At 40.9% G+C, this 26942-nt stretch overlaps 1 protein-coding gene across 4 annotated transcripts; it reads left to right on the plus strand.

Annotated features, from left to right (window-relative positions):
* The first annotated feature begins 663 nt into the window (after positions 1-663).
* map7b (microtubule-associated protein 7b) lies at positions 664-26591 on the plus strand. 4 transcript variants are annotated; one of them, XM_062437537.1, is made up of 19 exons: positions 664-780; positions 14174-14344; positions 14496-14573; positions 15199-15362; positions 16889-17006; positions 18064-18174; positions 18815-18910; positions 20156-20275; positions 21710-21858; positions 22964-23106; positions 23356-23588; positions 23693-23843; positions 23954-24113; positions 24204-24308; positions 24396-24446; positions 24545-24578; positions 24775-24901; positions 25105-25304; positions 25792-26591. In XM_062437537.1, exons 1-19 carry the CDS (start codon positions 735-737, stop codon positions 25800-25802), a joined length of 2268 nt encoding a protein of 755 aa, XP_062293521.1. In that variant the 5' UTR covers positions 664-734; the 3' UTR covers positions 25803-26591. The 4 variants fall into 4 exon arrangements, with proteins under 4 accessions (XP_062293521.1, XP_062293523.1, XP_062293525.1 ...); XM_062437539.1 differs by having other exon boundaries at positions 23696-23843; XM_062437540.1 differs by lacking the exon at positions 664-780 and adding an exon at positions 9475-9668.
* The last annotated feature ends 351 nt before the right edge of the window (positions 26592-26942 follow it).

Below are 26942 nucleotides of genomic sequence, written 5' to 3' on the forward strand. Positions count from 1 at the left end.
AAGGACAGACAGAAGAGCAGGAGAGTCTAAGATGACTGCAGGTTCCGTCAATTGCTTGCATGCTTGTAAGCCGGTAAAATGTGATGTGTTGTTGCTTACACTTGAGCAATAGCAGGAACCTGGCTCTCTTAAACCAATCAATTAATAATAATATTTAATAATTAATGTAAAATTGTGTGTACATATTTCCTGAATGTATGGTGGTGGTGGCCTAAGAATTTTGCACAGTACTGTATATCTGATCTTTTAACCTCTTATTTCACCTCCGGGACTCTCATGTCATCTCACCTGGGAACAGCATCCCCCTCTCTATCAGATCTCTATCAGGTTCAAAATACACTTTTATTCTTTAACTTGTATATCCACTTGAAATATGTATTCAACTATATATGTAAATTTGTGCTATGTGTCATGTGGTTGTTTAGTTTTTAGTCTTTGATTCTGTTTTTATTGCTTGGGGTTAGGGTCTGTACAGCACTTTGAGAAACTTTAGTTGTTTTTAAATTTAATTTTTTTTGCTCCTAGACAAGTGTGTGGCAGGCAGGTATATTCTGCCTCTAGAATAACCTAATTAGTATTATGGCACATTATCAGCTCAATTACGCAGCTGAATTGATGTTTGCTTGTGTCGTCCCCCACCTGTCCGTAGGAGGGTGCCCGGTACGTCTCGGGATCTTTCCAGCAGGTCTCTCCGGTTGCCTGCCGCTGATCCCTCTCAGCTGACGTCAGGAGAAATGGCGGACCAGGATGGCAGCGACGCATCTCCTCCCGAGTCCCAAGGTGAGTTCTTGCGGATAGGAAAACTTAACTTTGGCAAACTTTTCTTTTTCTTTTGAAGTAGACTAACTGTTTAACTAAATCGTGAGGTGCCAGCTGGCGGAGGGACTCCAGTTTATTTGAACGGTGTTTGAACGGTGACGCTGAATTAAAGAGAGACTCAAGTAGTCCGAGCCGCCGGGTCACGGGAGTAGGATTAACTCACCCAACCGGTTGCTTTGCGTATATATTCAACTAAACACGACTTTTTATTTAAGCTACTCGAATATTTTTCAGTTTTAACCTTTATTGCCGCAGGTGATAGACAGTTTCAGCTCACTTTACCGTGGCAGACACCTGTTGCTTCAGTTTGACGCGACAGGTGAATTAGCCTACTGGAAATGGACAGCGAGCCTTATAATGAGTCTTTAGACTACAACTTCACTCTTTGACTTTTAACAATTCCCCCCACAGTTCACACTTCATTTTGTCTGGGTAATATCCCAAATTGTTTTTTCCAGATAACTGCACACCTGTTACATAAACTGTTAATTTATAGTTGGATTGGGCAATATAGCCTATCAATATTGTATCAAAATTGTGATATGAGTCTAGATTTCTTCTTAGATATTTGATATGGTTATATCGTGATATGGCATAGGCTAATTGCTGTTTTTTCCTGGTTTTAATTACTGCATTACAGGAAACCGATGTAACTAATTCTGAACTTACCAGACTGTTCTACTATTTACCTTTACCCACTTACTCACTGGATCCACATTGCTGATAATTATTTAGCCTGTTAAAAATCAGAATCATGTAAATATTTTTTACATGATATATTGTCAAAATATTGATATTTAGGTATTTGGTCAAACATATTGTGATATTTGATTGTGCCCATATCGCTCAGCCCTGATTTATAGCTCTTAATGTCAATTACAAAATTATAGCTAATTCGAGCTGCAACGATTAGTTGTTAATTCGATTAGTCGTCAACTATTAAGTTAACTGCCAACCATTTTGAAAATAAATAAATTGTTTGGAATAATTTTTCAAGTAAAAATGTTCAAATTGCAATTTTTCAAATGTGAATATCTTCTTGTTTCCTTTGCATTTGATGATAGTCAGCTGACTATTTTTGGGTTGTGGACTGTTGCTGAGGACAAAAAAAGACATTTGAGGACATCAGCTTGGGCTTTGGGAAACAGTGATAGGCACTTGTGACTATGTTCTGACATGTTGTAGAACAAACAGCTAGTTGGGACTTAAAATGACTACTTACCAACACACAATACCTTGTTTAGCTACATAGCACCGAACTTTGATTGACCTGTGAAGTACAATATACATTTCTAATCATTACACTGTCAATTGCTTTATAATGATAAAAAATAATATGTGTCTGGGTGTATGGGATCTGTTGTCTAATAATTTGCAATAACCCAAGCATTGAAGCAATGACCACTTACCACCAAAATCGAGGAAAACCAATATAATTGGTATGCCAATTCCTCTTTTTCACGTAAAATACCTGCTGTGAAATATGTGATTGGGATGCAGTCACAACATTCCAACAGCGCTTTTACTTTTTATTAAAATAATTTTTTCACAGCAAACATTTTGTCATGTCAAAGCAGGAAAAGCACAGGGGCAATTAATAACATTAACTTTGGACACTTAAATGGAGCTCAGTCATCATTAATCACTTATGATAAGGTCCTGCTATGACAAGTCAAAATATCTCCTGTGAAAAAGGCCTATTCAGCATTGAGTTACTTACCTTACCATAAAAAAGTACATTAAATACATCTGAATTGTGGAGTAAGTAAAACAGTAAAAATGTTTCTCAGGTTTTTCGGGTGTCCTCTGCTGGATGATTCCAAAACCCAAACTAGAGTCATTTTTGCTGTGGTTTGAACATACAGACATTTACAGATTACTGCTATAAACTACTGACTGTTCATCTATTTTGTTCAAGTGTAACTTTTGGATATATATCAGTTTCAAATGGCAATGATTGGTGGTGGCAAATAGTGACATTTAATAGTCAAAGGTTTCATGAATTAAGCTTTAAAATCTAACATGGTGAACAGTTGCAGCCGTTAGCATCTAGCTCACGTGTTTTCTCTTGGAAATGTGCTGGTTGTAAATGTGCTGTAGTTTGGCGTGTTTGGCTAGGCAAATCCAGATAGATTTGCTTCAGGGTTGAAATGTGCAAAGACACGCTAGTTTAAAGATTGACGTGCAAGGTAAGCATGTATGTTCAGAATATGTATCTGTGTCACTGAGGTTTTTTTTGACAGGCCCCTAATTCATAAAGTGAGATGAGCCATTTCTAACACACAGAATGTGATTCACACATGAATTCGCAGGAATTCACACATGATCTCCAGTCCCAGAAAATAACATTTTATAATACAGTCATGTTGGATAGTTAAAGTAAGAAAAGCATGGGTGTTGCTAATAACATTAATAATGGCTTTGTTTTATTCGAGTGACCCAGTAAGCCATGACAGTGTGACAGTGAGCCAGCATGCACAACACCAGAACCCTCAAACTTAAGCACATGTCTAAAAATCGACCATCATTAATTTTGTTATTTACACCTGTGTTCCCTGAGTTTATCATGTCCCTCTTTCTTCATGTTTATTACATAGCTTGTTCTACAACCAATACCATGTAAACTTTGTCACCCAGTCAGTTTTCTTTCTGTCCTCACCACTTTCATCCTCGTTCAGTTTTCCCCATGAATGCCCATGCTCTGACCCCAGCAGTGAGTCTGTACTCTGTGTCCTACGGGATTATCAGATGTTTTCCAAAATCTACTGCTATTTGAAGTCCAATTGGTGTCCCACAAAATGCCTGCACAAAAGTACTTTCCCACCTGTCATTTCTGACTCATAGGCAAAACCAGTTTTAATATCTCTTTCTTTATCAGCTGACACATACAGTTGTAACCGGTTGTTACTGCCAGACACCTCAGGGCTTGTTCACGTCAAAAGGTGTGAATGTGTTTGCCCCAGGTTTTCATCTCTTCTTTCCTGTTTCATTAGTAGTTGGTGTTTCTTGGCATGATATACACCTTTTACTCACTTATTTTGTATTGTCCAGCTAATATATTTGGCCTACAGCTAAGCGGTTTTCACATTAATCTGCTGAAGGGGGAAAGTTTCTCTGTGCTCGTCTTAAATCTGAGTGCGGGGCGTGAACCTGCCAGCATTATTTGTGACATCACACTTACTTTGGAGCCAATCACGGTCCAGTATGCAATTTACACAAGTATCATGTGGCAAGTTGAAGCCTCCAGTGCGCATTCACAGAGAACTAACTTCACAGTGAAGAAGGGAACATATTGTGTCCAGCTCAGCAGTTAAATTTTTGGAAATTAAATATATTTGATCTGGGATTTTTGTAATGAGTGAGAAGGAGTAAATGTGATTATAATAATTTCTAACTCTGTAATTTATTCAAAGCAGCATATTTATCTTAAAACACAAGGGAGGGCATCTTTAGGATTATGCTTAATACTTTTTTTGCTGAATTCATTTGTATTGGTCACAGTATTTCACCTGTTTCTGAGTCTTTGTCCCTCTCATGCACACATTCAACAGGTGTGAGAAGGGTGTGTAGCCTGGCCTATCCGGTTAAAGTCTGAGTGTAGGATTACAGCCTTACTCTATCCTGCAGGGACAAAGATCAGATTGCTCTTTCATGAATATGTCTGTTTGTGCTGCATGTGCTCCCTAATGAGATGAGTCGGCAAGTCTTCTGAATTCCTTTACATAATATATAGTTTAAAATATTGTGAATTGGATGTTCATATTAAACTCTGTACTGTAATACTTCATATTACGCTGTTTGCTTTGCAGAAGTTGAAATGTAAGGTCAAGTGTGTTTGAGCCGAGAGGCCGGTCAGTGGTTGTGTCTTTAATGATTGTCGCCTCACCGTGTCTTGGTGGCATTAACAGCTGTCATGCTGGTTGTTTAATCTCCTTGTATTTGCTTTGGTTGTTGTGAGATAAGTTTGTGCAAGGACATGCCACGATGAATGGTTTGTTGGACTACTGTTTGCACTGTAATTGGACAAGCCTCCAATAAACATAATTACTTTGTTGCCCCTTTTTTTCTTCCCAACTTCAATGACACCTGCATATCCTCTCACTATTCCGCATTAATTTTTCAGTTACTGCAGTAAAACTTATTGCTCCCATATAAATGTTGACTTTGCTACTCTTCCTGTAAAGAGCCAGCCAGACATGAATGAAAATATTTTCAGATCTACTGTACAGCCATGTTATGTCCGACAGCTGAGGTCTTTTTGATGGAAAATTGGGCAGGGCCATATACCATATGCTGTATGAACTGACCCCTCCCAAAGTGGCCGCTTTATTACTGCATTGTTTGTTTGGTGTGTAGACTGTATATATGTGTAGACTGTGGAAAAATGTCTCCACTTCCTACCGAGATGCAAAAGTGAAGCCAAAATACTGCTTCCATCTTGTTTGTGTGACAACATTTGCAACCAGAGTCTGTGCAGTGGAGGACCTTGATGGCCCCTTAACTTGACTGACAGCTATTCTGTTGCCAAGAGCCGAGCGAATCTGGGATGGAGAAGAAAACCAGCTAAAACCCATCAGTTACTGCTGGTATTGAATCACAAATCAAAACCTATATTAGCGTCTTCCTTCAGAAACTGCTGCGGTCACTCTGTCTCGGTCTGTCACGTCTAACAGAGGTTTGAGGGCAGGCGTCAATCACAACTGTCAAGTATAATGTCACGTCCCCTTTTTATATCATTAAATATCTCATCAAAAACAAGCTGATCAGAAAAATGAGCACTTCAACATACATCAGTATGATGATAATAATGACCTAAAATGACAGAACCCATCTTTGGGGGAAAAAAAGTATTTGACTTAAATTTGGCTCATGTCCCATCCGCTAACATGGAGTGGGCGGGACTTATGATCTATACTGCAACCAACCACCAGGGGGTGACCGAGATATTTTGGCTTCACTTTTGTGGAGCTGTCATGTCGTCCATCTTTATATACAGTCTATGGTTCATAGGTGTGCATGCCAAGCTGTGTGCATTACATTAAAGTGTGCGTGTCACCTGCTCTCCACATTTCTGCGTCATTGGTCCATGTGTTGCTGTTGTCAGGGAAACTCTTTACTGGTACCGGCTCACCTTCCACCGCTGGATTCGTACTGAATATTTTAACAACCCAGCTGGCCTCTCGCACCCTTCTATTTAAGGACCTAAGTGTGTGTACTGTGCAGTTAGTGCCTGTGTGATGCGATTCTTCTGACACGTTTGCATTTACTGCACAGGATAAACCTGGCAAGGGTAGTCAGGGAAGGGGAAGGGGGGCTGCAGTAACAGTAACTGCAACTGCAGCATCTCCGGAGTGAGGGAGTCAAGAGATGTGCAATCCATCTAGCTTTCAACCAAGCCAGTCTTGTGGATTAAGTCTTCTTTTCTAAGCCAGACTACAAGAGCTCATCCTCAGCAAGACTATCTCACTCTTTCTCACTCTTTGCCTGGCACTGCCATAGCAGCCAGTGTGGACATAGCACAGTGAGCAGCTCTGTTTGTCTCTCTTCAAACACTCCCTCACCATCTCTCTACTCTTAACTCATCTTCTCTACCTGTTTACTCATCTTTGTCCTTTTCTGTCATCTACCACAACTGATTTCCTGTGTCTCTCCTGCTCTTTTTGCCCCATCCTCCCCCTCTCTTTCTCTCTCTTCTTTCTGCTGTCTCACACACAGAGCAGCAATGTGCAGCCAGAAGAAATTGCTGTTAGCATTAGCCATCAGCTATCTACGTCTTCACTGAGAAGGAAGCTTTCAGGGTTGACCCTGTCCAACCATCCTCTGGCATCTGCCACTGACCTACCCCCCTCCCACCCACCCACCCACCACTACAGGGTGGGATGGGCAGGGGTTGGGTTAGTTAGCCGTAGGCTCGAGGGTTAGCAACAGGGCAGGCGATGCCAGACAGTAAGGGACGAGGACAAGGAGGAGGTGGGGAAGAGTGCTTGCGGGGCAAAAGGAGACAGAGGAAGGGAGGCAACCGTTCAGCCATCCCCGCACTCTTCACCATCACTGAGGAAGAGGAGGGACAGAGACGGAGAAATGCTTGCAGAAGGAAGAAAAGAGGTATGGAGAGAAAGGATAGAGGAACAATTTGAGGAATGTAAAGTGTGTGGTGGATGGCATGATGAATTTGCATGCTCTGGTACTGTTTAGCCACATTTAAGCTACTGAGTATATTGTGTGTGTGTGTGTGTGTGTGTGAGAGAGAGAGAGAGAGAGAGAGAGAGAGAGAAAGAGACAGGAACGGAAATAGAGTGAGTGAGGGCATTAACATCTGGGGCAGAGAGATGAGTAGTGAGTCGCAATAGTAGACAAACATGTGTGTATTTGTTAGCATAATGGTACAAATGATGAAAGTGGCTGGAAATGTGATAGTGAAGAAGTGTTTTTTGTTCAATTGCTCTGCTCGGTTAGTGAGGTCTAGTAGAGACTGTTGTGCTCTCATGATGTGCTTGCGCTTTTGTATATATTTTTATAGTTTACTAGTTTTTTCGTACAGTATGTGTGTACTCTTGCTCTCGATGATGAAAAGTCCCATCAAGCTGAGCCAGCCAGAGACAGGTGGCTGACAGGTCTGATGAGAAAGGCACAGTTTGTGTGTACGTGCACAGAAACCAGCTGACGAGGCAAGATCAGGTCAACAACACAAGGGCAACAGATGAGAGTGAAGGTGCAGTCCACTTCACACGTGTATGTGGTTGTAATGCATCAATAAGCAGAGCAGTCAGTCAACAGGAAACCATGTGTTGCAGTGACAGCAGGTATAAACATGCAACAAATGATTAACTTTCACGTTGAACTGCTCTTCTCTTATCATATTGACTTTGGTGTTTATTTATGTTCATTCATTGTATTCAGTGGCTGTGTTCATTCATTCCATACGTTTTCTTTTAGTGTAGATGAAAGTTGGTTAAGTAACCTGTTCCTGTCTGATTTCAGATTAGATTCTTAAGTCTTGGTAGGGAACCACGAGAAGTAGAAAAGTATGTTTGGGCAATGTTTAATGGGTAGCGTTGTATTGCTTGTGAATATAAAAGTTGTGGGCCTAGTTTGGTTCAATGTGTGTCAGCCATGTAATATAAAAAGTGAACTGAGCTTTTTATGGGTCCCTTCTGAATCTGCATAATACTGCTGCCCTAAAAACAGAGTAATATAGCAGTAATGTTAAGTCAGCTGTGTTTAGATAAGTTTTAATATCCCTTCATCCTTGTTTCACCTTTCTTTAATTCTCATATGATTTACATGTATAACAGAGTGAGGACATTTTGATCTTAGACCTAGTTGAGATTGATAAAATATTAGAATGTAAAAACTAGATTTTTACAATTTTCACCCATATACACTCAGCTTGCTAAGGTGACTCCATATAACTAAATGATGTAGGTCTGTATCTGCTATATTATATAAAAAGGACAAGACAAGGTTGGTCTGACTTCTAAGTAATTGCATTTCCTTTTAGTGTAAGACATGATTGTCATTCAGGTTTGTAGTGTCCTCATGGGAGGAAGCCTTCATGTGCAGCTCACTTAAACCATTAATAATAGAGGAGAATAGACAGAGAAGGGGGACACGAAGAGATGATTGTGAGTCCGGCAGCAAGCATAATTTCAAGGTATCAGTCACCTGCCCAGTTGTGTGTATCATTCAACTTGTCTTTATCTTTAATTTACAATCATGCTTTGATGCTATCCTTGATTCAATCATGCCAAGATGTACACCAGAATGGCTGTAACGCATGGTAGATGTTATTTATTGTTTGTCCTGTTAGTATGTTTTCTAGATTAACTTTAGCCAAGCTTAGCCTTAGAGTAGTCTTAATTAGTGATCCACTAAAAATAATGGTTTAATTTTCAGCAGTTGTGTGGAGTTTTGATCGACATGGTAGATCAACTCTGATGATACCTCAACACTGCAAAACTGGATGTATTTTTTGTTATTCTTGACCACCATGTCAAAATGTTGTCAAAAATCATGAGTGATGGAATGTAGATATGTACTTGATATCTACTTGTAGATATCATCTGCAAGTAGCACCCACCCCTGGTGCCTGTTATCCAGGCCTGAATGGCTGTCTTGGGGCTGGAAAGGAAGACTCCCACCCCTACCCCCTTACCGCTCTGTCGGCTGGAGCTTAGAGTTTAGTTTAGCATTAGCAGCGGCTAATCCTCTCAGGCTACAGGGAGGCAGGAGCCACACAGCATGCTTGCTTGCTACCCACTGGCCTGGACAGCACAGCATTAATCGCTAACTCTGACCATTTAATCTGACTGCCAATGAATGCAGATAGATTGGGGGTGGGGAGTGTGCACGCACACACACTTATACACACCAGCACTTGGGGAGGGAGGGGCAGATTAAACAGCCACACTCTCTCTATGTCTCACTCTCTGTCTCTTTTACACGCAAATACACACAGACACAGACACACACACACACACAAAAGGATGGGGGTTGGAGAGCCGCCACAACCTGTCTCACACACTGTCGGCTCTCGACAACAGTGATATCGACCAAAGCTGACCTCTCTCTCCCTTCCTGCTTTCCCCATTACTCTGGGAACAGTTGGTTGGATTTTGCAGGCTTTCTTTTTCTGTTGCTTGTTTTTCGTTCTTTTGGTTTTTCCTTCATCCCCTCAGCACACTATGGACTTTGGATTTGAGCTTATCTTTCGTTATGCAGGATGTGTTCAGGAAGTAGGAACGTTGATTCTGGCCCTCCAATCTGACTAGTTGGAGTGGAACACTAGCCAGGGGTTGAGCAGGTCCCATCCTGGGATCACACCCCTGGAATCATGAACCAAAATCCAGGTAAATACTTGTGTTCTGTCAGCGCGACTTCTGCATATTTCACTCATATATCGACACAGGTTGCAGAATGGAGAGTGAACACAAGTATAGTGTAGTCTGTAAGTTTGTTTGAAATGAAACTATAAATATGACATTAAAGTTCAGTATTCTATGTTTAATTCAAATTTATTTCATGCAACATGATTATGCACCGTCCAAACCTGAGAGCTGAAAGTTGACACAGCCATTGTTTCATTTGAAATCCTGTATGCTGGAGTGGAGCCAAAACATCAAAAAACACATCACTGTCCTAATACTTAGGCAGATTTTAGAGTAGTCCTTATGTCTAGTTTCTTACTCAGAAAGGAAACATTTGCAGTACTTAAATACTGTTGTACCCTGTGTGCAGCAAATCTGACTCTTAATATAATGTTGTTTCTCACATTTTTGTGGATAATTGTTAGAAATAAGATACAAATTATGAAGTACTGCACTGTATGTATGGCAAAAAATTGCTACACTACAATAAATAAGACTTATTTGGGTTGTTAAGGCTGTTAAACTGTTGTCTAGTGCGCATAGCCAAAAATACTCAGGTCATTTGAGGTTTGTTTGTTTAATGACATCTGCAACAGATGGACGAGAATGTGAGGTGCAGCGGGTGGAAACAACTGCACCAGAAATTAAGTCCACCACATCATTGTGTTGATGCATTGGAGTCAGTGAACAATTGTGTTTTTTTGGGGGGTCATTTTTTGCCTTCATTATTGAGTCGACAGTGGGATGACAGAAAATGAAGGGAGAGAGATGGCAAATGATATGCAACACAGGAGCCTCGCTGGACTTGAACTGGGGATGTAATGTATCACGTTCAGCACCCCAATCACCAAACCACCAGGCCATGTGTAAAATCTTTGTAAAGTTTAGTTGGACACGCTATCCACTCACACTGCAGTATTCAAAGAAAAATGTATTCCTAAAGGAGAGAGAGAAAGTGTCAGAGTTGAAGCTTGACATGAAAATTTAAAGTGTAGATGTGAACGTTGAACATACATATCCAAAGGTTCCTGATCCCCACATAACTACAATGTTGAGACTTTCAAATGCAGGATTTGGGGTTTGGGAATGGCAAAGATGGTTGGGCATTAAAAGAGTTTCAGTAACTTCTAGGTCAGTCTAGATTAAAATCATTCATCATACTTTTCACAGTCACCTCTTTTATCTATGCATCCCATCTGGAAGATGCTGTTATCTTAGCTAATGTTAAACCCTATGCTGTCCTGATCTGCACACAGTGTCATCTGCAACTCGAGCCACAGGGAGCCCTTTGACCTCAGCTGACCTCCTCTATATGCACAGTGACCCCAGTTCTTTTTATTTGGTAAACCCTGTCTGGTAACCTTGACTATGTGAAACCAAGGTGGAGGTCAGGATATATGATGTGGCATCTTTCAACATCCATGAACCGTACAAAATCCATGAATGTACAAATACTTTAATTTGGGGATGCTAATGTTCAAATGACAACATTTATAATACATTATATCTATGTGATATCTATATGTGAGCTTAGTGTTGCCGAGATAAAATTGTAATGGTAAATGGACTGTACTTATATAGCGCCTTTCTAGTCTTTACGACCACTCAAAGCTCTTTACATTACATCTCATTCACCCATTCACACACATTCATACACTGATGGCAGGGGCTACCACGCAGGGTGCCAACCTGCACATCAGGAGGAAGTTAATCATTCATTCTTATTTACACACCGTTGGCGCAGCAACAGGAGCAATTTGGGGTTAAGATTGTAACATTGACATGTGGACTGGAGGAGCCTGGAATCGAACCGCCAATCTACCTCCTGAGCCACAGCCGCCCCATATAATGTAATGTTAATGTGAATATGGGCCACAATGCAGTTCCTGTGGGGCTGAATATATATTGATTGATCACTAATTTTCAATGAATGCTAGATGTAAATAGCTGTTTTGCGCATAATAATTTTATGTGTCAGTAATTGCTCATTTTCATTCATTTATGTGAATGAGGCAAGCTGTTTCTTCTGCTTGACAGCCTATTTGTTTCCCTCTCTTCTGTGTCTTTTTGTTTCTGTGCCAGACTTTTGTGAGGAAGGGACTTGTTTCTTGTTTCCTGAGAATTTCTTTCCAGTGAAGTGCCCCAGTTCAAGCTGTCAAATTGAGAAAAGTGCTCCTGCCCTTAGCCTGTCACCATGGGCTCACTTTGTAGTCCCACTCAGTATGACTAAAGGGTTTACTACATCACTCACTATGTTTAGCTGCACAAACAGAAAGACCTCCTTATTTTGTGTGTGTACGTGCATGTCTTTTTAGTTGAATTTTTTTGCAATATGACCTCCTGTTGAAGGTGCTTTAATACAATAGATAGATCCTGGCCTCATCTCATTTACATTGTTATTGAGCTTAGCCTAAAGCCATTCACAAATTTCCAGTTCAATATTTGGCTGCTGCACATTATCTTCTTCTCTCAATGAGCTTATCTTTTGTGTGAGGAAAATGATTTTAGGGGAAGGAATACATTGACTAGACATTATTGTAACATGACCCAGCCCAACTTTTCCTGTTTTAACAATAGCCATTATGAAACCAGTTCCAAGGCTAGCACACCCGAGACAGCAGAGACCTTTTAATGCCTGTATATTAACCTCTATAGATGCCCCATAGATTGTGACATGCAAAACCTTTGCAGCTATGACCTCATATCTTTGTCCTGCGTTTCCTATGGGAATTCAAACGCCTCAGTGTGTTAGAATGGAGACAGCATTGCTATTTTAGTTTGACGTCATTGTAGACAACACGCCACATCACAAACCGTGTGTACAAATGTCAGCATTGGCTGCATGGGTGCAAAGGTCAAGTGAATTCAAAAAACTTTTCCGCCATGTAGTTAATGAGCAAAGACATTCTCACAAAAACACAGCCACGGAGGTGAGTGGTAGCATTAAATTATACAAAAATGGAAGGATGCATTAGAAGTTTTGAATGCCCAGTGCACTTGAGCTTGCTTATAAAGTGTGATGAGAGTCCACTCGTAGCTGTGGATAGGAAACCTGTACTTTGCTCCACTCTTCCGCCAGCATCATTAATTACCCCACTGACCTAACATATCGCTGAGGAGAATAGATAAAGAGACCATGTAGAAAAGAGTGCAAGAGAGAGACATGAAGAGTAAGAAGTGGATTGTGCTATTTCAGGTAGAGTTCATATGATATAGTGTGTCAGGGGGACTGATTTAATTTGGTCTTCAACTTTCTGGGACAGATTGGTGTCTTTAGACACTCGCCTAGCTTTCACTCTTCACCACACTCTCACACACATTGTTTACTTTCCACACCTACTTCACCTATAATACATTTTGTCTGCTAAGGTGAGTTGCAGTATTGGTAAAGAAGTGCGATTGAGACTTTGTCGTAGGTGTCCTCATCTAATCATGCAAGCCTTCCACCCCAAAGCTTGAGTGCATGTGGCCATTTTTTAGATATGGAGGACATGGAGGCTCATCTGTGTCTTCATAAAGCCCAATGTTAAGCTCTGTATCTGTGTCCAGGAGGCTGGCATAAAAGTGCTGAGTTACCCTGTGCCTGATAGTGCCATTAATCAATAGCTTAGCTATGAGCTGGCTGGAAATACTGCAGCACACTGGGGACATTTGACAATACACTGAACACGTAAAATAGCACCCAATTTTGCTTCCTGTCAGGCTAAACTGCAGAAGTCTTACGTGTTGAAAAAACAGATCAGAGGCAGCACTGTCAGGATGAGGGTAGTTTTGTTCACATGTGGTGTGTCACTGCTTTTTATCCTTTTCATTCTCAAACATTTCTCGTTAAACTTGTCTTCTTTTGCTTGATTTCATACAGTAAATATCCCACATGCACGCAAGCATACGCACACGTCTGAAATATAATACACAATTGCTGTCATATTTATATAGCAGTTACTTATACAAATGAGCTATGTATCTGAGTGTTCTGTACTGGAGACATGGTGCTAAATAGTATTGAATGGAATACTATCTTCATATTATAAATTAGGCATAAGAAATAACTGGAAGTAGTACTATATAGTTTATTTTAGTATTGGATTGTGTTGTTGCATACTTGACTACAGAACACCATTGACTTTCATGCTATGGCTCTTTTATTATTGATTGACTTTGTGTCATTGTGTTGATAGGTTAGCTACATAGTTTTGAGGGTGTGTAGGTACAGGGTGGGACAATAAGGCAGGTCTGGAAGTTGATTTATGATTTATTTAAGACTAACATGACATGTTTTGAGTTTGACTTGGTTGTAAAACGTTTACAACTGCGGATCATTTAGCTGATTTTTATTTATTTTTTTGCATTAGAAGTTGAAGCTTTGTCAACGATGGATCTTTTAATGTAAATTCCCACTGTCTCTCTCCCTTTGTTATTCTGTCTATTTTACCTCACTTCCTGTCTGAAGTATTTTGTCACTAACACTCATTTATCTTCCTTTCTAGCATCTTACTCCCAGTATAAATCGGAGGAGGATGGCGCGTCTTCAGCTGCCCGCCCCGGCTCCTCAGGCTCTGGACAGACTTACACTCCCACCCTGACCCCCACAGCCACCCCAACTCCGACACCCACAGCCACCAGCAACAGCCCCAGTAACAATGCTGCCACCAAAACAGGCAAGACACACTGAAATATAGAGATATATTAATCTCATGTTGAAACAGTTATCAGAAGATGATACACATTGGTTCCTTGGAAATAAATTATCCCAGAATTTGTCTCCAACAGAGTTTTTAATGCTACTTAACTGTTGTGCTTGTGCTGCAGACTCATTGCTCTTCAACAAGATTGATGAGAGACAGAGGTTGGCCCGTGAGCGCCGTGAGGAGCGTGAGAAACAGAATGGTGTGTATTCTTTAACTGTGTGTGTGTGTGTGTGTGTGTGTGTGTGTTACTTTGTGGGGGCCTTATCCCTCCCTTTCTTTTCTTTTTTAATCCCTCCTGAAACATATCATGACTGCAGTTGGCCTGTAGCTGTGGTGAACTACCCGTTTCTCTGGTTGTTACATAAAGTCTAGGCAAAAGCCAGGAACCCCTGTTGCCATGGCACCCATGTTACATAATGGGTCAGGCCATGGTCCAGGGTTTAGGGAGGCTGGTGTTTTGAATTTGGTTTTGGATGAATGTGTGAGTGACATACTGCATCATATGGGCTTTTGGAAATAGTGGCCTGTTACTATTTGTATGTTTTTCATTTTTGAAGTGTGTGCTGGTATTCACAGTGGTCATACCCCTAGCCCTTGCTGACGGGCTGAGGGATTTGCTTTGTGTTGAGAGCTAAAGCCTAGTCACATGATCTACAGCTGACCCATCACACTGCTGTTATAAGCATGTGTGTGTCCATGTGGCATGTGTGTTTGTTCTTATGATTAGCACTTTTTTTTTAGCATGTGAGCACATGCAAAACTCTAATGCACATACTGTACATCAAGCCCTTATTAACTGTGTGTGTGTGCGCACCTTGCTGTAGCTTTTAAGGAGGCCCAGTGGCAGGCACGCGAGGAGCGAGCTAGGCAGCACTATGAGAAGCTCCAGGAGGAGAGGAAGAGACGACTGGAGGAGCAGAGGATGAAGGAGGACAAGAGACGGGCTGCTGTGGAGGAGAAACGACGGCAGAAGCTGGAAGATGACAAGGTTACAACACACATGTCTTATAACACACGTGAATTCTGAATTTTTTCATTTTCAGACAAATGCGTGGATGCCTTCAGCCACACTTCTCATCGTCTTCTCGTGAAAATGTTTAGTCAGCTGGAGAATTGAACTCCATTATGAACTCCTATCTGCACACACATTTCCAATTTGTACACACCAACTTCATATTTACCATAAATTGTAGAAAAACATAGTCTCTGTTGTAATGTCACCTGTAGATTTCTGAGGGGATGTTTTACAGCTTTAATTTGGCTATGACTTTGAGCAGTTATTGAGGCTATACAATCCAAATCTGTTCAAAGGCTAAATGGCCTGGTTGGAGCTGAGGTGAGAAAAGCATGTGGCTGAATTTGATAGGCTGAGGCCACTGTCAGTCAAGCAAACAAAGCCCAAAAACACACAGTACTCAAAACTGCCACCAAAAGTAATTGAAGTCAACACTTGAAACTCAGGGGGTGAAGCTCAGTTATAAATTCATATAATACTTAATACACACATTTCCTCCTGGTCAATATTTAGGCTCACAAATCTTTTCTTTCTGGAAATTGTAACATCTTTTAGAAACAGAAAAGAAAAAAAAGTTTTCAAGTGGGGCTTTCTTTATAAGCCCCACTTTCTATAGAAGCTGTTGGGTTATCTGCAAGTTCTTTGTTCAGTAATTAATAAATCAAGTTACAATTAATTGGATTTCAGTCTAATTAGTTAATTGATTTAATGAACATGGATGAGTCCTAGACCCAAACACAGTTCTAAGGCACCACATAATTATATATAGATAATGACTTGGCAACAACAGTATACTGTATCTTCCCAGAGTATGGCACACGCTAAAAATATCTTCAAAACGGGGATCCCCTGTTCCCTAGTGGTCTGTCTAAGGCTTATAACATGGAAAATGCTAAATGCTAAAAAAGAAAAACCTTTATAAAATAAATAAATAAATAACAGTTGTAAATAAAATTTGGAATATGAACCAACAGATATTTTCTCTTCAGTTTTTGCCATATTGCTTTCATGTAGTTTTGACAGTAGAGATACAGACATGATATACAGACAGAGAGAGAAAGAGAAAGAGAGAGAGATAGAGAGTAGTGAGACATGCAACAAAGGTTTGGTGATGTTGGGGCCACCAGACAGGTTTTTATTATGCGTTCTAGAAATACATTAGGGAACTCGTCTTCCAATGGACCACAACAGGTTTTGTCATTGCTGCCATCTATAAAATATCTTCCTTTACTCTGTACTACAAACTCATAGGACCAGTTCACAGAGTGGCTTTGCTTTTGTTTTGGTTTTGAGTATGTTTCACAATCACAGTTTTATTTTATCTTTACATCTGGCATGTCCAAAACACACTACATGTCTCTAGACTTAATGTAACACACTGCTAGCGTCCATTCAGAGTAAAAAAGCATTTTGGTGTGTAGCAGCAGTGTTTGCATGCTGGGGCGTTGTGTTTTTTTAATGCTGCTGATGATGTTGTAATTGTTGTGTTGTTACTGAAGGTTCGTCATGAAGCGGTGATTCGTCGAACTTTGGAGAGGAGCCAGGCCACCAGACCGAAGCCCAACCGCTGGTCATGGGGCGGGGCACTGCACACAAACACTCCCAGCACACCAGCCGGTACTTTCATACATTACTCAACAATAAAGCCACAAACTCACAGCGCTTGGCCGCAGTCATTACAGTTCGTTGAGACACTTTTTTGCCCTGATGTGAAGTGTTTGGACATTTTTCTCACTTTCACTGTTTTAGCCACTTTTCCTGTTGTTACATTGTGTCAGTGTCACTCAACACTTTTGATATCCCTGATGTGAGAGTGTCTCTCTTGTGTAAATATGTCTGCCTGCCTCTGCGTGTCAGTATTGTTCTGCCATGCTTATATTTGAACTATTCAGATCCGTTGCCCTCTGTTGTTACTGCTGACTCACACCCTGCTCTGCCTCTCTCTCTCTCCCCCTTCTTCTCTAACTCAACCTCTCTCTTGCTCACTTTCTCTCTCTCTCGCTCTCTCTCTCTCTCTCTCTCTCTCTTAAACTCGCTCTCCCTCTGCCTCCTCTCTGCTCTTTGTTTCTCTGCCATTGTCCTTTTCCCCCTCCTGGTCCAGGTTTTGTCGAGTCGGCTTTCCTCTATCCACTCGACCTTGCTGGACTGGAGCACATGCAGAGTGCTTTCAGTCTCTACCGCAGATACGGAATGATCTCCCAATGTGAATATTATAGCACTGTCAGTTAGCGGGCTAGCGTTAGAACACTGGCTTTAGAAATGTAAATATTTTAGCACACTGGCATTAGTGTAAATGTAGGCCAATGTGAATGGCATGATTAGTATTTGTTTTTGTTTTTACATTTTTGCATGTAGCAATCCAGTTTGCGACTATAACTTAATATCCGAAGATACAGGACCATTTAAAGCTTTTTCAGCATTGGTAGATGATAAGACCCATTTAGCACTAATTCATTGTTTAATATTTTTCCCTTCTAGCAACATTCTGGTAGTTTTTCATTTCTAACCTGACTTAACCAAAACTCATAGAATGAGACAAAAAAAGAAAGAGACAATGTTGGCTCCAACTATCGTTGTTTCTTCTTCTTCTCCCTTTTTTTCTCTGTCTTTAAAGTAACTCTATGAAGTAATATATCATTAATATTCTTGAATTATGCTGCCTGTTTGTTTGTAGATGCTGACAGGCGGTCAGTGTCCACGATGAATTTATCCAAACACACAGACCCTATCATTACCAAGCGCCTCTCCTACTCCTCTGCCACACTCCTACACTCACCAGACCGAGGTAATTAAAATGAACATTACACACAAACATTATTATTGTGCATTAAAGTTATTCACTTGTGATGGTCTGCCTTTGGTATTATGTAGGTTTTAAGCTGGTTTTCTAATTTCTTAAATTTTCATTGCTGTGTCCTTTTATTTACTCAGTGAGATTACACAAGTATAAAATACAGCTCTATAGATAAAAGATGCCCTGTGGAGTTTATTACCACTAATGGCGCTGTGGAGCAATGTTTTTACAAGTGGGTTTCTGCTTATATGGTGTTCAAGCATGCAGATGACGTGATACCCTTTCATGTTGAAAATTTCACACTGTTATACTTCATGATGTTTGATGGCAGTAATACACAAAGAGGGACAGCAGTCTGCCACCACAAACAGCAAAGAAGAAGACTGCGAGTAAACGTGAACGTGAACAATACAGGATATTAAATGTTTTAAAAATCTGTCACGCAGACATTTGACAGGGAATGAATTACATTCAACATGTTTGTTAAAACTCAAGGACAGAACATCAACATGTTTGTTTACAGGAAAACTCCACAGGGCAGCTTTAAGGATGTTTTTTTTCTTTTTTTTTCTCTAAAGTGCAACTTTAAGAATTAGTCATGTGTTCTTTGATGTTCATATGTTGCTGACAGGCTTACAGAAGAGAACAGCCTCCTCACCTGTCATTAGCAAAGCTCAGTCCAAATCGCGCCTACACCTGGGAAAGACCACCCACCACAAAAACACAGGTGTTTTCTGGGAAGGTTTTTGCAGTTTGGAGCCTTGTATTATATGCTACATACTATGTGGCAGAGCAAAAAAGATCACGGGCTGGAAACTGTTGAGGAATTCCAAAATGATAGGAATTGTGATTACCCATCATCATTATCAGTGAAATGAATAAAACATTGACGCTCTGTTTTCATGGATATGTGTAGTTGTACAATTATTCTCCATCTCCATTATTTTTTCCTGTCTGTAAATGTATGACTGTAGGTTTAAAAATTAGAAGACTGAATAAGCTTTGATTTAGAAGTCCCACTATACAGAATGGTGTGATGTGAAATGGCATTTACAATACAATAATCAAATCCAACAAAATGCACTAGGTTTGCACTTTGTGTGTTTCATCAGAGGGATCAAGATCTACCCCCCTCTTGCGTGTGACCCTTTCTCTAATCCTCTGTAGGATAATCTTTTTGTTTTTGTGGGAACACTGTATGCTGTTTTTATCCCAGCTCAAAAATCAACACTTACATTTTAACACATGGACGCACATAATTATAGACATAAAATGCAATCATGACACTGCGTGTTAAGTGTAACATGAACCCTGAAACCATGCATCTCTTGAATAATAGGTATCGTAGGTCAGAGATTTAGATTCCTCTGTATAGTTTCCAGCCCAGGTGTATCTTTTCCCCCTAACCCTGAAACCTGCAACCTTGTCCTCTGCTTCATTATCTGAACGAGCAATGCTGCATGTTATGCCTGATTAACTGTGCTTTGTCTTTAAGCAAGTGACAATTCAGGTTATCGTGAAGATGAATTAATTGTTGCATTGTCCATCTCTGGTTAATAAGCTATGCACTATGTGCAATATGGCAAAATTCCAGGGCAAGTACCAGGAACTGCATGGCAAAATATTCTGACTTGCTTACATATAAGCTTTTACGATAGTTACTTCAATGTTCTGCACCGTTTATTTGAATGTTCTCCTTCTTGTGTTTGCTTTTGGTTTGTTTGCTTATAATTTGTTTAATCTTTCATAATTACCAGCCCAGTGCATGCAGGTGTTAGTGCAACATAGCAGCTTGTGCATGGTCACGAGTTAACTTTATCTCCTGCCTACCTCACTGTGCAGTACGAGGGTGGTATGGTAACAGAGACAGTAATTATGCATCGCTTATAATCTGCTTTGACTGATTTCTTGGGCTAACCAGCAGGCGGTTATTATTTTTAGTTGTTATCAAATGGTACGTGTGTGTGTTCAGGCCTGCGCCGCCTTCCTCTGACGCCATGGGAGAGCAACGTGGTGAACCGTCTGCAGCAGCCAACACACTCCTACCTGGCCCGCAGCCGCAGTGCCATGAGTCTTTCTGGAGACCAAACAGGTAACATGGTAAACCCCTCGTTCTTAGAGTCAACAGAGTTTATTTAGATACATAGAGCCGTGAATCACAGCTCACGGTGCTATTAGTATCTGCGCTGTTTATATTTTGGTCTCTTGATCAGAATGGTTTCTGATGTTAATCAGATTTGGCCAGACTTAAAGCATTACACTGTCTGAAACTTCCCTCACCAGCCCGTATCAGGCACTCAAAGCTCACACACACACACACACACATTCACACATATCTAAGTAGGCCATTCAGGAAGTATTTCCCTATTGGTACCTTGCCTTGTCTGCAAATCACTGTTACCACGACAACAGTGATTTAGATGATGTATGTGTTTGTGTGTGATGTGATGTTAGGTGCTGAAATATTCAAAGATACTTTGTTAAGAACTAGGGCTGCAACTAATAATGGTTTTCTCAGTAAATTGTTTATCAGATAATTGTAAAAAAAAATCCTTTTATAAAGTCACCTATTACATTTTTGCTTTAAAAAATTACTGAAAATGATCATTCGATTACTAAAATAGTTGAATATTCCACATTTTTACGGCTCTAATGCTCTCTCACAGCAGTTGTCTTAACAAACCAATCAAGCCCAAATAAATACATTTTTAAATTAAATGAATAATAAAAGTTGTTGAAATTATCCTTCTACTTGTTCAAGCGTAAACTGTAACATGTGCAACATAACTACTTTTCCTGACATTTTACAACATCTTGTCGTTGCCCTGCAAATCTGGTGTATTTCTGTCCATCTCCTTTGCTTAAAGGAAGTTTGGTTTATTCTCTTTTTTCTTTGCTTTCTTCTACTCTGCACACTTTTATACATTCAACACAGTGTGTGTGTGTAGCTGCATGCTTACTTCTTCTGCGTGGTGTCAGGTCTAATGTGTCTGTAGTGAGTAGGTTATTCTGACTGGATGACAAATGAGTCTGACAAAGTAGAAATGCTTCCAACACTGGGACTTTTTACAGCAGGGAATCGTTTGTCCAAAAAAGTTGTTCTATTTTCTCTTCTTTTAATCCCTGCCCTGATGAATCAGCACTACTAAATCCTTCCAATAAAAGCATTAACATTGATCGACATTCTTTGACGTACAATGTCCAAGTGATGGCTGCAGTTATGTTAGCACTTGGGCTTCTAATCAGTAGTACTAATGCTGTCTTTCTCTTCTTCTCTGTTTCCATCAAACTTTTTCTTTTAATTCCTTTTCCTCCTATGCTGGTCTTCCCAAACCCACATCATCTATTCATTAATTCATTCAAATTCCTTCGCCTCCATCCCGATCTTTTGCTCCATTGTCTCGTTTGTCAAACCCTTACCGCTGTCTCACAAATCCTCGCACTCCCCTGATGCATGCGTTCCTCAAAACACTCCATACTCCCACCTCGTACTTCACCGTAGCCATGCTTGTTTGTCCTCGCTCAGTGTCCTGCCACCCCATGGGCTCCATGTCATTCAAGGCCCTACAGGCTCAGCCGCTCCCTCACTGCCGCAGCCAAGAGAGGAGCCTCAGCAGGGACACAACCTCCTCTTCTTCTACCGCTGCCCGCAGGAGGACCAGTGGAACAAAACCGGTAGGTCATTCGATCAACACACAGCTGTGTTTGACTGTACAGAGAATTTTGTTCCTAATACTGGTTTGCATTACACTGTGAAATATAAGCTGTGACACAATCTGGGTGCACTAAAAAGACACTAATTTGTTCATGTGATGACGGAAACTCCAATCCTCCTCTTTTTCTCAGTGCTGACATTAAATCATTCCCTTGATTCTATGGGTATTTTCTATAATATTTTTTAGATATAGTGCCCGTGATTACTAATTTGCTATGTAGGTTTTTTTGGTGTTTTATTATGCTCAAGTGCAGAAATAATTCATGACTACTTGTTTGCTTTCTTTCCTCATCTTTCTCATGCTGATGATGTCCCAGATCAGTCAGAAACAATCTATCAAAGTATCTGTCTAGCCCTGCTCTTTACACACACACACACACACACACACACACACACACACACACACACACACACACACACACACACACACACACACACACACACACACACACACACACACACACACACACACACACACACATCCACATCACTGTACCTACTGTCCATCTGTCTACTGTGACAGTATGTCCCAGCTTATGCCATTAAGTTCTTAAAAGGAAGGCATCTTTTGCACTGTATACACTGACCCACAAACACATGTCTATCATACTGTGTGGAGAAAAAACACATTCTTAATCCAGGTCCAATGCAGAATAGCAGTGATACACCAGTAAAAAACACCATTATAATGTGCAGGTTGTCCTCTATGAACATCACAGTGTACTCTCATCTACAAAAATATGACACAGCTTGTTAATTGGTTGATTTTAAATTCTGGCAACTGTTAAAAGATTTTACGTTAGTGTCACAGCTTGGTATGGTTAGTGCCAGAAGTTATGCAGGGCCAGGGGACGGCTGTCTGAGTCTAATCCTGTTACTAATGATCATCTGCTGCTGTCAGTAGGGCACCTGGATCTGGGCACCTTTTGTACCACTGGATTACATTTTATTGTAAAGAACTATTTCTGTAACTCTTTGCTGCTGCTATAAGAGAGCATTGGTTTACTTGAGCCCTGATCAAGAATAATATTGTTTTAATTTTTTTGTTTTGTTTCCCTCTCATAGGGACTACAGCAAAAGAACTTTGTCAGGAAGTCATGGAGCAATCTGACACTCCCATTGGCTCCCATACTGACTTTGCCCCCAAACAAGCACGCCTCTTCTTCAGGCAAAAAGATCAGCAAAGTAACTACGCCCTCTCCTGGCAGGTAGGAGAATCATGCCTATGATTGCTGGGAAAAAAAGTAACCTAAGCAGATATGTGACAAATTGATGTAATGGATGATTGAAAATAGGAAGAGTGTAACTTTTTTGTGAGGTTTTTAGCACAGCTGTTATTTTATGTCCATTCTTTTTTAAAATCTCTTCACCGAAACAATTTTCAATGAGGTGTAAAGTAACCAAGCGGCATGAAAACATTTTCAAAGTGCCTAATGCATCTTTTCCCCCGCATGCAGGCCTCCACAGAAGACAGGGCGCCCTCCGACCCCTAAGCAACTTAAGTCTCCTGGGGCGGAGGACCCTGGAAACATTCGTCCTGTCAGGATTACACCTGATAGCTCCCAATCTTCTACACCCACCAGATCACAAGGGGAGGATGAGGAGCAGGTTCTCAGTCCTCTGCAGCCTCGACCTCAGCCGCTTGGCCAGAACAAGGCCAGTACTGAGGAGACACCAGCAGCAGCCAGCGGTCAGTTACTACACTCTAACCCCTTTCGCACCTACATTATCATGTAGTCTGTAATGCCGTGTTGCATTCAGAAACACATAAAGCACTATTTTCATACCGTCTAGAAGGTGTAAGCAGTCCTTCAGCCTACAAGTCTTCAGCCGGCACCACAGATCCAGAGGAGGCGACTCGCATCCTGGCTGAGAATCGTCGCCTGGCCCGCGAGCAGAGGGAGAGGGAGGAAGAGGAGCGCAAGCAACAAGAAGAGCAGGCGAGGTATGCTGAGCTGTGTGTCATGTGTGTCATCTAGAAAGTGTGCAATACTGGATTGTACTGAAGGTGTGCATCCACATTGTCTTCACTGCTATGTTTGCGTATCTCTACAGACTAGCCAAAGAGGAGATGGCTCGCCGTAAGGCTGAGGAGCGAGCAAAGAGAGAGGAGGAGGCCCAGCGGCAGGCAGAGGAGAAGAAAAGGAAGGAAGAGGAGGAGAGAAAGGCGGAGGAGGAGAAAGAGAGAGAGGAGGCAGAGAGACTCCAGAAACAGGTCAGATAGAGTGTACATGTGAACTCGCACATTACGAAAGAAGACAAGAAGTCTTCAGAGATCTTAAAAATAAAATTCTGTGTGTATCAGAAAGAGGAAGAAGAGTCTCGACAGAAAGAGGAGGCAGAGAAACTGAGGCAGGAGAGAGAGAAACACTTCCAGAAGGAGGAGGCTGAACGTTCGGAGAGAAAGAAGGTGACACATCTTCACACACATAAGTAATATTCATAATAATTTCTGACCTGTAGTGCATCTAAAAGCTCTTTTTTTCCTAATTACAAGCGTCTGGAGGAGATCATGAAGAGGACGAGACGTTCAGACACAGCAGAGAAGGTAAAGATCAGAAGAAATGTGTCGCAAATCTGACAAAAACAATATATGGCTAACTGTGTATAATCTCTCATGCTCTTTTTCTTCTGTTTTGTCTTTAGAAAGTGAATCCTAACAGGAATGGGGACAATGCAGGTAACTCCACTCACCACATTCCTTAATTTAAAACTTTCTTGCATTCAAATTGCATGCTTAAATAATTTTCTTTTTTTTTGCTAAATGAAAGAATTATGACTTTTGTGTTATCTTGCTGTTTTACCTTTTTAAAGAAATAATCTGTAATTGTTGAAATTGTCTCTGTCGGCTGTTTCGCTTGTTCTCTCACCATCAGTGAGCCCTGCCTCTCCTGGTCCATCGGCAGTGACTGCGTCACCGACACACCATAGCAACGGCAACAGTCCCCAGGCTGACCGCGACCCAAACCCCAGCACCACAGCACTGAGCCATCCTGACCAGCGGTAAAGCTGCAGACTAGAAACACAGCAAATATATTACTCCATACAAAAAGAGGGGAACATAATTCAGAACAAAGGGGTTTTGAGCTGCTCTTTCTGTGACTTCACTACATTGTTTTACATTACATTTTGACGTTTAATGTTCATTGTAAATAGTTTTTTTTCCACACCCCTTTCTTCCTAACCTCTGTGTCCTCATTTCTCAGGGAGAACGGAGAGTTTGAAGAGGTGATTGTACTGCCTTCAGATTCCAGGTTGTCTCCCCCTGAAGGAGAGGAGGAGCAGCAGCTGCAGCAGGAGGAAGATGAGGAGGAGGAGGAGAGAGTTCCTGTGGTAGCCTTTAGGGAGAATGGTCTCCTAAAGCCTCTGAGTGGGATAGAGGATATATCAGCCCAGCAGGGACCAGGTCAACAAGCGCCCTCTTTCTGACCCTGTCTTTTATTTTTGTCTTGTACACCCTGTTCTTTCCTCACTTTATTGACATGGTTAGCTCTTGGTTTGATCATCTTACATAATAAATCTGATGTGTAGATTCTGCTACACAAACATATGACGAAATAACATTTATATTAAGATGTCACACATTGCCTGTCTTGTTTTTCTCTCTATCCTTCCTTTCCTCTCAGTACACTGTAACCTTATTGTCTGCTGAAACAGGCAGTTGGCTCAATTTACATTTATGACTTAGGGCAGATGGTCCTATCCAGAGTAACTTAATATACTAATCAGCGTTCAATATTGTTTAAATGTCATAAACATTTGTTGGTAGTCAAATCATCCCAAGGTAATAAGGAGGACTAACTAGCTTTAGCTTTTACAGATTTCAGTTACTACTTCAATTCAGCGCTGAAGCTGATGTTCGTCTTTGTTTAATTTATGCCTTTGACATTTAGATGTCGCCTGATGCCGTTAGGACGAAATGATCCACACACAGAGCGCCAGGAATAGAGACACGGTCAGAGAGAGGTGGAGAAACGCAGAGCTGTCGGACTGAATCAAAGGAAGGACTTACAGCATCATAGACACCCTTCCAGAGGTTTACTTTCTCACCTTCCTGCGTCCCCTGCTGACAGACGAGCACCGTAAGCCATTTCCCCAAAGATGGCGTCTCCAAAGATCCCATTAAAGCATCCTCAGAGAGAAGCCTACCTTCCCCTCAACAAACTCCCTGGGAAACAGATCGTTTCTCTGTCTCTGACCATGATTACACGTGGTCTTTAAGTTCTGTGTACAGCTGTTCTGCTCTACCCCTGATTCAAAATTGCTTGTCTTGATATCACAGGAAGGCATTGAACACCTCTTTCCATCTTGTGACTCTTGTTGTGTGTGTGTGTGTGTGTGTGTGTGTGTGTGTGTGTGTGTGTGTGTGTGTGTGTGTGTGTGTGTGTGTGTGTGTGTGTGTGTGTGTGTGTGTGTGTGTGTGTGTGTGTGTGTGTGTGTGTGTGTGTGTGTGTGAGAGAGAATGGATGAGAAACTAATAATAATGTAAACTGAGATCAGCTGTAAAGTCTTTAATCATGATACTTGAATAGTTTTTTTTTCTTGCTGTAGAACGTAGTCAGATTGACAAAATCAGCAATGTGACGTTATAACTTGAACTTGCACAAGTTTAGGATTATAGGTTTTTGACTGGAACTTCATAATTCTAATGTTTCAACATTTTCTACTGAAATGTTGCAGAAGAGATAAGGTATATAAATGAATGATATCAGTCCATGAAGTTGTATTATTGGAACATTGGAACGTTTCGTGTGATGTAATATATATTTTTTGCTGTGTCTACAGTGTTTAAAGCTAGAGGTTGTCATTGGGGTGAGGCAGCGGGCTGGAGTATGACGTTTAAGTTAATTAATGACCAAATGAAAATACTGTTCTCTCAGAAAACTGAGAATTAGGGTGTAAACTACTGATTATTTGTTTAGTTTTATTTAATTGCTGTACAGATAAAAATGTGATTTGTTTTTTGTCTTCATTCTGTTCCCAATTTCTGTTCAAATTGTGAAAAAAAGTCTTTCACTTGAGGTCCTGCCCTTTCTTTTTCACT

This window comes from Scomber scombrus, chromosome 17 (assembly GCF_963691925.1).
Source record: "Scomber scombrus chromosome 17, fScoSco1.1, whole genome shotgun sequence".
Lineage (NCBI taxonomy): Eukaryota > Metazoa > Chordata > Actinopteri > Scombriformes > Scombridae > Scomber > Scomber scombrus.